The sequence below is a fragment of the Nelumbo lutea genome, chromosome 1, assembly GCF_056320005.1.
Source record: "Nelumbo lutea isolate HS-2025 chromosome 1, American lotus-T2T, whole genome shotgun sequence".
In the NCBI taxonomy this organism is placed as follows: Eukaryota; Viridiplantae; Streptophyta; class Magnoliopsida; order Proteales; family Nelumbonaceae; genus Nelumbo; species Nelumbo lutea.
The window spans coordinates 5,015,154-5,030,536 of record NC_142684.1 but is presented as its reverse complement, the minus strand read 5'-3'; the positions used below and the strand labels follow the sequence as shown (position 1 = coordinate 5,030,536).

At 39.3% G+C, this 15,383-nt stretch overlaps 1 protein-coding gene and 1 long non-coding RNA gene across 3 annotated transcripts; one reads left to right on the top strand and one right to left on the bottom strand.

Annotated features, from left to right (window-relative positions):
- Nucleotides 1-1,485: 1,485 nt before the first annotated feature.
- On the top strand, nucleotides 1,486-4,447 carry LOC148873281 (uncharacterized). Its single transcript, XR_016104562.1, has 2 exons — nucleotides 1,486-1,830; nucleotides 4,069-4,447. It is a non-coding gene; the product is annotated as an uncharacterized LOC148873281 (long non-coding RNA).
- LOC148873280 (Actin-like ATPase superfamily protein) lies at nucleotides 3,546-12,122 on the bottom strand. Of its 2 annotated transcripts, none has more exons than XM_088962322.1 (5): nucleotides 11,346-12,108; nucleotides 9,081-9,668; nucleotides 6,012-6,167; nucleotides 5,513-5,880; nucleotides 3,546-3,899 (listed from the first exon to the last, which is right to left on the bottom strand). In XM_088962322.1, exons 2-4 carry the CDS (start codon nucleotides 9,633-9,635, stop codon nucleotides 5,521-5,523), a joined length of 1,071 nt encoding a protein of 356 aa, XP_088818448.1. In that variant the 5' UTR covers nucleotides 9,636-9,668; nucleotides 11,346-12,108; the 3' UTR covers nucleotides 3,546-3,899; nucleotides 5,513-5,520. The 2 variants fall into 2 exon arrangements, with proteins under 2 accessions (XP_088818448.1, XP_088818447.1); XM_088962321.1 differs by lacking the exon at nucleotides 3,546-3,899 and adding an exon at nucleotides 4,722-5,111 and having other exon boundaries at nucleotides 11,346-12,122.
- Between the last annotated feature and the right edge of the window lie 3,261 nt (nucleotides 12,123-15,383).

Below are 15,383 nucleotides of genomic sequence, written 5' to 3'. Positions count from 1 at the left end.
TCGATACACACCGATACAAAAACGTATCAAACCCGCATATTGCACAAGTGTTTCATAGCCTTCACGAGAAAAAAAACGCTTTTAGCGTGATTCAATCCCCGAAACCCGAATTGCACAACATCCAAGTGCACAAGTGTATTAACCATCAAGCCGCCTTTCACTTCATAATAATAAATGAAATAAATTATCTTTTATTACATTTAATCTAAACAAACAATATATTCAATAACTCCATGTACAAGTTAACAAGAATAATATTCAAAATATTATTTTATAAACTAATAAAATAAATAATTTATCAAATCCACATATATATAAATGATTTTTAATTTCAACATATTTATACAAATAAAAATATTATTAATAAAGTAATGATTTTAATACTTAAAATTATTTATATAGACTTGATAAATTATAAATCATTTTATAAATTATTAATTAATATTTCAATTGCATTAAATAACAATGTATTTATTATTACAAAGATAAAATATTGTTTACAAAATATTTGAGAATATAATATACACTGAATCTGTCAAATCCACTAATCTACATTTAAATAAAAACTAATTTTTTATTTTAAAAAATTCATAAAAATAAAAATACTATAATAAATAATTATTTTTGTAATTAAAATTTATGAATTTTCATATGATATACATCTTCAAAATTTCATTTACATTTTATATAAATATATTTATAATTTACAAAAGTGAAAATATTATTTACTAAACATTTGCAAATTAATTTTTAGTTGATTTTTTTTGTTGATGTTAAAAATTGAAATAGTAAAATAACAATAATTGATATAATAGTTCAAATATAATGGTTGCATATTTTTTGTGCCTTAGATTTTAATAAAAATAAAAATTGATGCATTATTAATAAAATTGCATAATATCTATGCATCCCATTATATCAATAATAATATATTTCTTCAAATATACCATTAAAATATACAATTCTTATGTATTTATACGTTATTAATATAATTATTAGATTTATATGCATTTCCTTAGCGTATCCAAGTATTTTTCATATTTTTCATTCGTATCCATATATTTCTCAAGCATATCCATATCCAAATTGTCTGATATGAAATCCAATACCGATACTTTAATCCTTGATCCCAACTCTGTAAACTTCTGCATAAATTTTTATTGCTACACAAGGTCATGAGAAATTTAGGTTTCCATTTGTGCAAGGTTAAGGTTGAACTTTCATATTTACCAAGAAAATTATTGAAGTTTTATCAACACAGTATATCCGTGCAATGGTAGTTGTTAAATGCGACAATGCAGATAAGGTTAAGTGGCAGTTGCAATGACAATTGTTAAGTGTAAGGGTGTCAATTGGCCAGTTTCGTTTTGGACCCCATCCAATCCGAAAGTGTTATCAACGGATTGGATGGTCCAAATAATTGCAAAGACTCAGACCAATTTTTAAGTGGTCCGTATATAAAGCAGACCGAATTTAGACAAAACCACTGAATCGAAAGGTCCAGTTCCCTTTTGTTTGGAGCTCTTCAAATATTTTGTTCGAAGACCTAGGGCACACCTCCACCGCTCCCTCCAGCGAGAGTTACTCTGTTCATAAAACCGAGAAAGTTTCTGTCCAGCGGTACTCCCGGTGGCATTCTTCTCTCTCCGATGATGATTTATATTTAGCTATTTTCTCTCGCTCTTTCCCTCACTCTTGCGAATAGCAACGGTGGTCGTTGTTCCATCATTCTATTGTTATCCGACGACCAGCGTCACTCCCCAATCTCTCCTGCAATTATCTATCTTGCCTCTCTCTCTCTATCCAACGGTAGACTCCTCACTCGTTCAGGTATTTTCTCTTCTCTATCATTCCAAGCACTGTAGTTTTTGTTTGTTTTTGGTTTTCGTTTCGGCTTTTGTTCCTAAACTGGGGAAAGTGGAAAACTTAACAGGTTTCAATGGAACCAAATCTAGTTTTTGAATGCTCTATTTTATATACTGTAGAGTTGCTCTGTTCATAAAAAAAATGTATCCTGTAGAATTGCTCTGTTCATATAATTTTCAATGCCAACATCAGAATGGGCTATTTTCATCAAGATAGGATCTTCCAAACACATTTACTCCTCTGCTTTTTAATTCTGGAATAAGACATAAATTATACGTTTTCTTAGAATTTCCTGAACGATGAAAAGTAATTCAGTAAATATATTCCGATTGCAAGGTGGAGTGTGTAAATCAAGTTAATTTAACAGAGTGCATACATTTTACAGGACTGTAAGTAGCAGTCACCAATCCCACGGTGGGATTCCCACCATCAAACCCACACCCTTCTCTCATTTACAAGTACCTCGTCTACATCCTAGACAGATAAGACTAGGGTCTGGCTCAGGTTGTCAACTCTGGAAATTAGGTAATCATGGATTCAACCAGAGTACTTTGTCACTGATAATAGGAACCTGGCTAATGATCTTATGCTTGGTTACATTGAGTATTAGTCTCAGATGATCAAAAAATGTTCAATTGATCACCTGATACTCCATGAGCTTTACTGATCTTATGCTTGATTACAACTTACAACACTGGAATAGCTAATATTTACATAAATATCTGGCTGGGCAGAGATGCAAGAAGAGGGAGAATGAAAACTGGTGGTAAACTGTTTGAAATTTGGGAAAGAAGTACCATGGACCTTGCAGTTTTTAGCAAGACATGCAAGAACATTGGGATCCAATCTGAGTTTCTTATTCAGGTGGTGCACAGGTCAGAAATTAGCACTGCTGACTCCTTAGAAAGGTTAGATATTTCAAGGGAAAGTTTATGCTGGGGTCAACCAAGGCAGGGGGGGCATTGAAAATTTTTAAAAAGCTTACATGGCTATTATCTGCAATTTATAACTAATCTCATTCCTGTTGATAAAAACAAAATCAGCTCCAGTTTAGTAGGCTTAAGTGCTCAACTGCAGCTCTAGTTTTATGACAATAAAGAGATGTTGAGGCTAATGTGTTTTTATGGTTTTGGTTGGACATTATCCGAATCAAATCCAATTTGGATGGGTTGGATGGTCCAATAAGATAACGTTGAATTGGATCAGTCCAAACCTAATTGATTTGGTCCATCAGTATGGACCAATATCCAATCCATTGACATCCCTATTTGTAAACAATCTCATTGTCTTATGGAATTACTATTCCACAATTACCATACTTATTTGTTAAGTTCAATCTCTCTCAATGGATTGGACCAGTCCAATCCAGTCTGGATTGAACAGTCCAACAAGACAATGGATTGGAGTAGTCCAACCCGGTCCAGGTTGAACAGTACAATAAGACAATGGATTGGACCAGTCCAATCTGGTCCAGGTTGAACATGTTGAAGTCATGGAGTCCAGATTGAATAGTCCAATAAGATAGTGGATTGGGCCAATCCAATCTGGTCCAGGTTGAACAGTCCAATAAGATAGTGGATTGGACCAATCCAATAAGACTAGCTGAATGTAAGGATTATTCTGTGGCTGGTTGTGCAGTGATGGAAGGTACCTTGATTGGGTAAAGGCATATATTAATTGGAAGTGTTTGTGTTGCATTATAATTTTGCTTCATTTAGAAATCAGAAACCTTATTAGTACAACTGGGGGAGAGTTGCAAACAACATTCTTTTTCTGTTTTTCTTCCTTTTCTCTTTCTCTTCTCTCTTAAACAAACCCTAATCAAAATAATTATCTCTATCACAAATACATGTTCCTACTGGAACAGGACTTAAAAGAGCCCACTTTACTGTAAGTATATATAACTAGATTGACATCTCCAATCCATGGGACATGCCTCTTTGTACTCTTTCCAGTATGAACTTCCAAGCTTCCAGCCACCCCTAGTGTTCAGCACTGACTTGTTCTCTTCTAACCAAAAATTGATGCAGAAACTTGTAGAGAAACGATAATTGTAAATGAGTTTTTTAATTTGTCAGAGTTTAACTTTTGAGCTCAAAAAAAGTAACTGACCAGTGCAGGTTATATGGTGACATAAAAGATGATAATTTGTGTCTTATGGATTTGTTATTAGAACTGATCAAAGTGTTTTATGTGCTGCAGATGCTAGTTATTGCAGAAAATCTCAGCGTTCTGCTTAAGTGGAGCTGAAGGTGATATGGGCTGTTCTTCTTTTTGTGAAAGAAAAGGGATGTTTAAGATCAACTTGATGGTGACAAATATTTTTGATTCTTTATCAGTGTGATTTAACACTGATGGTGTTTAATGATCCAATTCAGCAGTAGTAAATCTGCAATTTATCAAACAAGGCATTACTGCACTCAATTAAGTAGTAGATCTGCAATTTCTCTGCATAACCGTATAATACACTTGCATATACAACAACTGTATAATTCTTTATACCGTTTTAATGTAGGTTTTTTTTCTGCACATTTTTATATTTTCTGAATTTTTTAATAATATATTTCTGCAATTTTTTATATTTCCTGGGCTTTCATGTAATTTTCAAAGTATCATTTAGTTTGGACTAGATTGGGTCCAATCCGGTCTATTTGCATTTCAATTGGACTGGATTGGAACCGGTTTGTATGGACTAATGTTGGACTGGGTCGGATTGGACCAAATCCAGTCCAATTGACAGGCCTAGTTAAGTGGCAGTTGTTATGTTTATATAAAACAGATACTTGCCCTAATTCCATGCAAGTCATAAAGGATAAATGCAAATACCATATCTCATATATGGTTAATACTTAATGGAGAGAAGGAAGAAGAGGCTGCCATTATATAACCCCAGCCACGAGCAGTTTGGGAGGTTCCATGCCTGATTTGGAATCCCACCTTTACGGCTTTACAATTACAACTACATTTCTATTGCAAGATTCTACTAAAACATACTTGCTCAACTTAAATTCTAAAACATTATCTAGATAAAAGTAATTATCAAATGACAGAACAAAGCAAATTATACATGATGTACTAAATTCGTTTTCTTTGATGCACAACCTGAGAATTTTAATTGATATATGGTTAAAAATGACCCATGTGGAACAATAAACAAGGCCAATCAACTGAGCTCACTAGCCAGCTGCATATTTTGCATCTGATTCCATTTGCATTGATATTCTGGTGTCCTATTACGAGTACTCCTATCAAAGCCAAAAAAATAAGAGTTAAAAGGAAAGAGGGACCCATCTTGGTGATCTTCTTCCTACTTCTAGCAGAAACTTTACACGTTGAAGAATAAAAGCAAGTAAAACCTTAATACCATCTGGTGATTGCGAGATATAATTCATTTTGGCTTATGTAGGGAAACAGGGAACTTACTGCCCCAGAAAAACACTTTTCAGTTTGCTTTTTGCAGAAAGCATGAGAAAAGACCAATTCAATGCTGTATGCACGTGCATATATGAAAACAAATGCCAAGAAAACAATGAATTGCAATATAGGAGCCGCATAGCAATTCCTTCATAACCTAACCCTCTTTCATCTTCTCAAAAACAAGGAGCAATTTCAAAACAAAACGAAGAGAAAATGACAAAAGTCATACCTCAAGACTTACTGGCACTGAATTCCACCTTCCTCTTTACCATTCATATTGGAAGAATTTTTATCCTCTCTCCAAACTGCTTGTACATCATCAGTTCGGAACCTCTGAGTGAATGTAGATTCTTCTAGGGGGGTCATCTCACCATGCGCATGGGCAAGGAGACCGGTGTATGCAATCATTGCCCCATTGTCAATGCAGTACCTGTCATCAGTTGCAAACAGATTCCCACCCCTTTCAGAACACATTGTTCTCATCATCTCTTGCAACCGCTCATTGCATCCCACACCTCCAACAATAAGAACATCTTTCTTGTCACAGTGTGCCATGGCACGTTCAGTTATCTCCACAAGCATTGCAAATACTGTTTCCTATAGCAAACAAGCAAATAGCAGAATGTTTATTGAAATGACACTTTCATGCAGCAGAATGCCAACTACTATAGCATATTAGTAAGACACCTATCTAATTCAAAAGGAGTAAAAATCTGAAGTAACCTTACCTGCAAGGAGTAGCACAAATCTGCAGGAGTGCACTCGTTGTTCTTCAGTTTCTCAGGTGCAGTGGCTTCCATGTAGCTCAGTATCCCACTAAAAGAAACATCCATTCCTTTAACGACATAAGGAAGTTCTACAAAATTAACTCCTTTCTTTGCAAGCTGCTCCAGAAGTAAATTAACAGCAATGTAAAACTTTATAATGCCAGAAGAAACACCAAATACAATTGTTAAGTTTGTGGCATTGTTCAACCAGAAAGGAAGACATAACATATTCCAGAACTAGAAGGTTATTCGAAGGCAACCCACATAGTTGAACTTAAATGTGACTTAAGCTACGAAACAAGAACCAGGCAAAATCTGAAAGTAAAGAACATAATCTTCAAATTTTATCAGTAAAGGGGACTTGCAAACCTTTGTGCTTGAGTTAAACTGAGCAGAACAAGGAGACAGAAAGGAGGCAAATTTCTAGCAACAAAAGAACAAACCACCCAAGATTGGGTATGGTTAACAAGTGCAAGAAAAAGGTTCGAGTTTGAGAGAAGCCAATTCATGAAACAAACTGCCAAGATTGGGTCTGTATCTAATCCACCTTTCCCAAAACTCCAGATAGCGAAAACAAACATTGGGTAATGGTAGTCCAAATATATAAGCATGAAATAAATGGCCTGATAGGATCCCACTATGTTGATTTCTATTGGCATGTTTCCATTCTTTAAGGACTCCTCGTATCAACAAATACCAAAAAGATGGAAATATTGCCAATATCCTGTAAGTCCACTAATGGAAGCTTTCAGATGTTTCTTTCATCTCCTAAGTAATTAATGGACACTTTAATAAATGTCAGGAATGCATAGAAATAATTATAACCTATCCATTAAACTGTAAATAGAAGTATTCAGTTTAATGATAATTGTTGGTATGCAAATATTAGCTCTGTTAAACGCTTCTACCAGTACAAGTGAGAATGAATTTTCAAAGCTTATCACCTACAAACCATGCAGAGGGGATTGTGTATTATTTCGCAAGGACTGGGAGTTTCATGACCTGATGTTGTTAGAAGCTCTTAACAACATTCAGATTCAAACAGATCAAGATAAGAGATGGTGGTCTGCAGAGAATTCAGGCTGCTTTACTGTAAACACTTTTCACAGCAAACTGATTGACTAAAGGGGGCCTACAGTATTGTGGAAATGGATCCAGAGGATGAAGGTGCCAAAAATACCTTTTCTTTATGGACCGCAATCCTAGAAAGGATTCACACAATAGATCATCTAATATCCAAATGGATAGTAGTAGAGAATTTAAGTTGCCTTTGCAATCAGGACGAAGAACCAGTTCCACACTTGTTAATACATTGCAGCATACATACAGTTGGGTGCACTTTCTAAATTTATTTGGAAAATCATGGTTATGTGGACTGTAATCCTAGAAAGGATTCTCACAATAGATCATCTCATATCCAAATGGATGGTATTAGAGAATTGAAGTTGTGTTTGTGTTCAGGATGAAGAACCAGTTCCACACCTGTTAATACATTTCAGCTATACATACAGTAGTTGGGTGCACTTTCTAAATTTATTTGGAAAATCATGGACCATTACTAAGGACCTAGACATGCTTGTATCCTGCCCATCCAAGGGTTTTAGCAACAGGGGTAACATCTTGCATTGTTCTTGTGGAGGATGATTCCAATGATCATTTGTTAGTCCATATGGGAGGAGAATAACGGCAGAATTTTCATATATCTCCAGAACCCAATTGAAGTATCATTGGGAAGATGGAAAAGATGTGGTGTTTTGGGCAAAATCTTATAGGCATGTTTGCAATCACTGGCGACAGATAATTGTAGACAATGATTATCTTTTTTCAGATCCCTTTAGTATAGAAAGTATATAAGCATACAGAATCTGTATGCCTTTGTACATCTTTTGAAGGTTATCTGAAAATCACACTTTTCATTAAAAAAAAAAGAAGTGTAAAACATCCTTTTATTTTGATATCAGAAAATGAAACCATATCAACCAAAGCAAAAGTTATACAAGTTTTAACAAAGTGAACTTAATTAAAATTGGCGGTACTGTACAAAGCAAGAAGAATGCAAGTATGCAACACCAAGGTGCCCTACCCAACTGCAGTTCTTTGCTGCCATAGACATGGTAGTACTTAATATCACTTTATAAGATGAAGTTGGTCTGGTATTTTCATGCACATCCAATATCTAATAGCATGTAATGAATTCTGGAAGATGAATACTTTGACCTTTATCATTTAGTATTCCTCTATAAAGAGTTAATGGCAATAACAGTGATAGGCGCACAGGCGAGGCACATTTTGGGGTATGCGCCTTGCCTAGGTCCTAGGTGCACCTCATTGCAATAAAACACCTTAAAAGGCAATGAAAGTTATAAAATCATTAATTTTTATGTGAGAAATAAGAATTTCAGACCCTAACATAGACTTGTTCGGGCTTGCTTCAAGGGGCATGCTACAAAGGCGACTCATCGAATCAAGAATACAATATGTTTTACATCACATTAACTACTTGAAGCAATGCAATTAAGGGAAAAAAAAAAAGAGATTGTGGGTTTTACATGCTTGAAAATGCTTTATATGTTTGCTTTTATTTTTAAATTTTCATTTGAATACACTTTACATGTTATGTTTATGTATTTTAATTTTAGATAATAGGTTTTTAAATAATTTATTTTAAAACTTGAGTTTATATTTTTACTAGCTATGTTTAATATTTTTTTAACTTTTTTGCATTTTTTTATTTTTTGGCATTTTTTTGGAATTTTCTGACATTTTTTTATTTTTTAGCTTTTTTTTGTAATTTTGCGCCTTTCATAAAAAGGCGCGCAAATTGGCCCTTGCGCTTTTTTTGCGCCTTGCACTTTTAAAACACTGGGCAATAAACAGAACAGAATGGCAAAACAGAATTCATGTAGGCAAACCCATAGAGTTGGGATAAGGCTTAGATGATGATAATGACATCTACATAGTTCATTAGTCAGTAAGATGAGTAGAACTTAAATTTCACCTAAAAATGAAAGAAACAATTTATTCTAGTACCTGCTCAATATTGTATCCTGGACTTGGATCATTGGACAGGGTTAAAACCCTAGCAAATCTATCCAGACAATTCCCAACAGCAATATCAATGGTCTCCCCAAAAATACGATAACGTCCTTCACTATAAGCAATGACCTGTGTATTGCCTCCACTAACATACAATACCACAGGATCATTGGCCCCTGTTACAACCCTCCCCATCTCGATGTGTGCAACACAATGGTTTACAGCAACAATTGGCTTCTTCCAGAGCTGGGAAAGGATTCGAACGACAACAGCAGCAACCTGAAGAGGAGCACCCATCCCAGGGCCTTTCGTGTAGCAGAGGCAATCAATTTCATCAGGGGTAATCTGGGCAGTTTTTAGTGCAGATTTGATGAGTGGAAGAATGTGTTGGAGGTGGTGTTGAGCTGTCTCTCGAGGAAGGAAGCCATGACCTGGAGGGGTAATGTAGGTATGGCGTGGGTTTGACAAGATGGCGCCATCAAGGGTCACAATACCAACACCAATTTTGTTAGCTGAACCTTCAAAGCCAAGGGCGATCATTCTCTTCATCTCCCAAAAGGAAGAAGCAGAATCTCACTTATCCTGAATATGCAAAATACAGGTACAGATACTTAAATAGTTTCAAAATGCATCCTCAAAGTATTTGCAAAAGAACATTAACTCCAAATTATTATAGAAACAAAGGGATTTACACAATATACCACAGAAATGTCATAATAAATTGAAATTTAATTGTAGAAGAAACAAAATACCAACTGATTTGAAATTAAACTGAAAGCTTGCCAATGGAAATACGAACTGATTTGAAATTAAACTGAAAGCTTGCCATGGAAATGGTCCAAACAATATCCTTGAATTAAAATATAAGAGGCAAAGGGGAAAGAAGATTTGGCAATACAATCAGAGCCAAGGAATTACACCACAGATGAGAAAAGGGGAATCAAAGCATGATAATCATTCTCACTTTTTTTTTTCATTTTGATTGATGACTTATAACCATTCTCACTTGAAATTTGCTGCCACATAATTCTTCATTCAAAAATAATAGTCTCACCACTGTCAAAAAATTTTACAAATAAAAAATGGGTCATTTCTTCCTTCCATACGACAACACTGTAGAAGGCAGATCTAACCATATCAAGCAGATTCATTTCCCATTAACTTAAATTTTTTTCTTCATGTGTGTGTGGTAGATTGCATAGTAATTAAAACCAGCTACCTGAAATTACCCATTCTTTCTCCTTTTTCCTCGAGAGATATGATTATAGAAAACCTAATTGTTAAGAGTGGTTGGCTGATGGACTGATATGTCTCTATTTTTAGTTTAGAACCTCTCCTTTACTTAGGGGCCATTACTTGTTAATGGTAGTTTCAGTTTGAGGGTATCCACTTTGTGCAAAAAATGCCAAAGGTTAGGACTACCCATTCTACACCGGTTTGTGCATAATTGCTTCAGTTTTCCAGGACCAAAGGGTTCAATTGTTGCATGACCAACATTGATGAACCAGATGTGAGGATTGGAAAACAGCTCATGTGGACTGATATGGAGTCGCCACCCATCATTTTATAAAATTGGAAGTAATGGGCCCTCTAGATATTGAATTTGAGGTTTATTTGGTCCGATGGTGACTCCAAACCAAAGACATCGGTTGTCTGAGTAAGACTCGGATGGGAGAGGAAAGGGATCAGGCACCCTTTTCAGTAGGTGGGGTCCACATGGAGACACTTAGAACAAATATAAATAGATGAGAAAGCTATCTTAGTAAAAACAAGAGAACACTAATAAATCAATTAAGTAAAGAGAACATTCAATATAAAACCTTAGTCATCACTAAAACCAGAACCACTTGATAACAAAGAAGATGAGAATCTTCACTAAACCCTTTTTATGATTGCTTTTTCTGCGACCGCTACCTATTAGAAAGAACAAAGTCAAAATCTCAAACATACTATTAAGCCCTAATAACCTAAGCGAGCTAATAAATTCTACACAGAGAACTGAATTCGATTTTGCTAATTCATTCTAACAATTCAGACCATGAATATCTGAGAAAAACGATCAAACAAACCGGCCATACTTTTTGCCTCTAACAGCCCTACTTATTGACAGTCTAGCAAACAATGCTGAAGACTAGGGAATAACCAATGTGCATCGAGAAAAAACATCATATTAAGAAAACTCACTGAAGAGAATCTAATAATTCGAAAAAAATAACGGGATCAAAGATTCAAAATAACTTCAACATCAAGAAAACTCACTTTAGTAAGAGTGACTGAGACGACTTGATTTGAATGTGAACCAGGGCGGCGAGCTGATTGGAAACTGCAGAGGTTAATCTGTTGGGAGTCGACGCACACGACAGTGGGGGTCGGGGTTCTTCAGTGGCTCTAATTGTAAAGAATGAAACTAATGGTTGGCTTCGGCGATGGTGAACCAGGGAGGCGAGCTGGTTGGAAACTGCAGAGGTTAATCTGTTGGGAGTCGACGCACGCGACCACTGGGGGTTGGGGTTCTTTAGTTGCTCTAATTGTAAAGAATGAAACTAATGGTTGGCTTCGGCGATGGTGGTGCAGCAACGATGGTGGAATGGCGACCGAATGACAGTCGGTAGAGATTTTAGGGTTCGACTGTCTTAGGAAAGTGCGGAAAGCCAGAGACTAGGGATTTTCGACTTCAAGACGAGAGGATTAGTAGAGAGGAGAGGAAGAAGGGTGGAGGGAGCGGCGGCCGGTGTTCACGGTGACGGAAATGCAGGAAGGATGGGCAGAGGAGGAAAAATAAGGAGAAAAAGAAAAACGAGAAGAAGAAAAGAAGAATAGGAGGAGAGAGAGATCTGGAGGGAAGAGTGGTGGCCGTACTGGTTCGATGTTCGACGGCGGCCTTGAAATCAGAGAAAGAATAAGAAGAATAAGGTGGAGAAGGAAGAAGAAGAAAAGGAAGAGAGAATAAGAGAGAATGGGAGAAGAAGGAGAAGTCGGAACCGATGTAGATATTTTGGAGAAACGGAATGAAAAATTGAACATCCGTTAATAATTATTTTTCACTCTTAAGAAAGAAAATTACTTTATTACCCTGAACTTTGGAGCTGGTATAAAATTAGTATCCAAATTACTTTACCTCAATTTTCAAAAAGTGTTAAATTAATCCCTGCCGTTAATTTACCTAAATTTTTAAAATGTCAAAAGACATTGTTGCCGGCGCGGTTTGGCCGAGGGCAACAAGATAAATTTATTCTTCAAATTTCAAACGCTATCCGAGGACCGCAAGACTTCGGAAACGATTGACGACGAGAGCCAAAAACCGAGACGAAGTACTACTTTCAAAGACCGTAATAGCCAAAGACTATGGTAGCCAAGGACTGCTAGTTGAGGGAAGGTCCCTAGTGGCCTTAGATACTATAAGACAGAGAGTGTCAAAGGCCTCGGGGTGGATACTTGAGGCGGAGGCTCCAATGCTCAACTTAATACGATGTGTGAAGTCGGGGAGAGTATAAAAGTGCTCCTAGAGAGAGTCCTCGAATGCACCAGATCTACCCACATGACTTGCTCCCCACTCCCAAGACCGAGGTGAGGCCTCGGCTTTTGCCCGTAATAAGGGTGGTCATCGAAGCGAGGCTTCAGCTTCGGTCATTGGGAGTAGCGACCATAATGCCTTCAGAATCATTAGCTGAGAGACGCCCTACAGTGACGTCGTCTTCATTATTCTCGTCATCACTCTTCAGCTCAAAAGCGCAAGCGACATGGGTGCCTCAGCATGGCGGGGGTGCCCCATATCCCGCACAGGCAGGTCACATTAGCGGGGGCTATCGTGCAGGGGACGGCCGTCCCAAGAGTCCGGTGTTTGCTAGGCCACACGGTCTGTCCGGTGGTCCATGACGAGTGGGCCTTCCGGTTCACTCGACGGGTTGCCGCGGGCAGTCTTTGTGGTTCACCCGACATCGTACTGCTTTCCGAGGGCATGCACTAGGAGATTGGGTGAGACAAGTTCATAAGATCGGGAGGGTCCCACGTCCGTTGGTTCTACGTCGATCTGAACCGTTGCTTTGAGCGTTGTTTCGACTTCCAAGGGCCTACGCTAAGGGGCTCCCGCATCCATTGGATCTGCACCGATCTGAACCGTTGCTTTGGGTGTCATTTCGTCTTCCAAGGGCCTACGCTAGGTGGCACATCACAATTGGAAGGTGGGAGCGGTTTGATTTTAGTTGTTGGATTTAGAGAGATCCAAGTTGTTCATTTTCCTTTAAATAGGGGCCCTAACAGCCTTTCTTCTCCATTTGGACTTAGATGCCCTTGCTCTCAAGTGAACGCAACTCCCTAACTCCCAAGTCTCCATAACTGCTTTGCCTCTTTCTTTCTTCAGGACACCCCATCCTTTTTAGGTAATATCAAAATGTTATTTTCAGACTCTAGTCACGAGTGCCATGAACTCCCAACATCTTGGGAGGGAGCTCTCCTGCAACCCCCTCTCCCTTATCTTCTATAGATTCTTTAGCTGTAGTCCCCCATCAACGGGAGGTAGCCGTTTTGAGGGAGAGGCTAACCTTGGGGGGTGCCGAAGGCAGTCATCAGGGATATGACTCTCCCCATGAAAGCGTCGCCTCTACATCACTAAGGGAGCCTGAGGGATCTCCTCTCCCTGAGGATGATGTCGTGGAACTCACTGTCAGAGCAATAAGGGGAGTGTTGCCCGAAGGGTGGTTGATGCTGGCATCCCACATTCGGAGTTTGACAGCTCCTTGGACGTGTGCCAGGTCAAATCCCTGGCGAAGAGGTTCCATATACCTCGGTCCTACCAGCATTTTTTAGAGTCTGGCCCTAGGTTTCCCCTCCCAACCTTGATTTCTGAGCTGCTGGAGCGGTACAACATCACTATCATCTAGCTCGTACCTAACGCCCTTAGGACCATTGTGGCTAGGATGGTGTGGGCTCGGCTCAGGGGCATGGAGTTGACATTGAGACTATTCCGTGCCATGTTTGTGCCGAGGAAGCATGCTTCCGAGGCCGGCATGTACTACTTCCATTTGAGGAGGGGGAAGCCAGTGCACAGCCTTTCTTCCATTCATGGGTGGAATGACAAGTTCTTCTATGTCTCCTGCCCCGAGGACTAGCGCTTCAAGTCCGAATGGGGGGAGGCCTGCATCGTCATTGAGAGATGTCCCCCACTGCTCCGTGACGAAGAGGCTACAGCAGTAGCTCATCTACTTGTGATGGGGATATTCCAGGCAAAGTCGCTGGTGAAGGAGGAGGTCCCCCTAGTCTTCGCTGGGATTAGCCCAGCCCCCCTCGGTAGGAGAGGTTTTGTAGTTAGTGCGTCTTCCACGTTCTTTTCTTTTTCTTTTTGTTGATGTGCTAACTGCTTTCTTTTGTTGTTTCGTAGAAGTGCCAATGGACGTCAATGAGTGCTTGCCGGCGAAGGCCCGGGCAAAGTAGGCCGGTGGACAGACGCTGAAGAGGCCCGATGACGAGGTTGCCCCCCTACCTCGGGAAAGAGGGGGGATTCGCAAGTGCCCTCCAAGGGGAAGCAGACTGTGGTGGCACTGAAGAAGCCCACCACCAGGGGAGAAGTGCCTAAGAAGCTCACCACTCGGGAAGAGGCGCCGAAGAGGCTCATGGAGGGGCCGAGGCAGAAAAGAAGAGGTCTGTCATAGACGCCCCGAGGGAGGAGCCCCCACAGAAGCTTGCCAACACAAATTGGCAGGCCAAGGAGGTGGTGCGGAGGTCCGCGCCCTTCTGGGCCTTCATCAACCCCCCCCCCACACATCAGTACAGGGTGCCTCCAAGAGGACCGAAGGGGCTAGCAAAACTTTCCGCCCTCAATGGCAGCTCCAAGAGGGGGACTCCATCCGCAACGAGGGAGTCAGCGAGGAGCTAGTAAGCAGATCCATTCTACCAAGGGATCGCTACCGCCTTCTGCAAAGCGACCCCAAGTTTATTTACGATGAGGGCCTGTACCACTTGACCGAGGTAAGATGATCTTCAATGTTTCATCGCGTATATGTTTATTTTATTTATTTTTTGTTTTCGCTGATCAGTTTTGTGGCAGGCTTGTCTACACTTTATCGACTTGGGGGACCGAACGAGGTTGGCCATGGGCCGCATCGACAAGGCCGAGAAGGAGAAGAAGGTCGCGGAACCACCACCACCAAGAGAAGCACCAGAAGTTCCGCAAGGCGCTTCTAGATGAACAATCGCTTCGGGACTGCCTTAAAGTTCAGCTATAGGAGGCACGGCAAGGGCTCTCCAAAGAGCAAGTGGAGCAGGTAAGGCTGGAGAGTTTCGTCACGGAGGCAGAGAGAC

Excerpts from the sequence above, each read along its gene's own strand:
- LOC148873280 (XM_088962321.1), bottom strand. The coding sequence starts at position 9,635 with ATGAAGAGAATGATCGCCCTTGGCTTTGAAGGTTCAGCTAACAAAATT. Across the intron at positions 6,168-9,080 it reads CAGGATACAATATTGAGCAG|CTTGCAAAGAAAGGAGTTAA; the intron begins GTACTAGAATAA and ends CTTCTGGAGCAG. Across the intron at positions 5,881-6,011 it reads ATTTGTGCTACTCCTTGCAG|GAAACAGTATTTGCAATGCT; the intron begins GTAAGGTTACTT and ends TGTTTGCTATAG.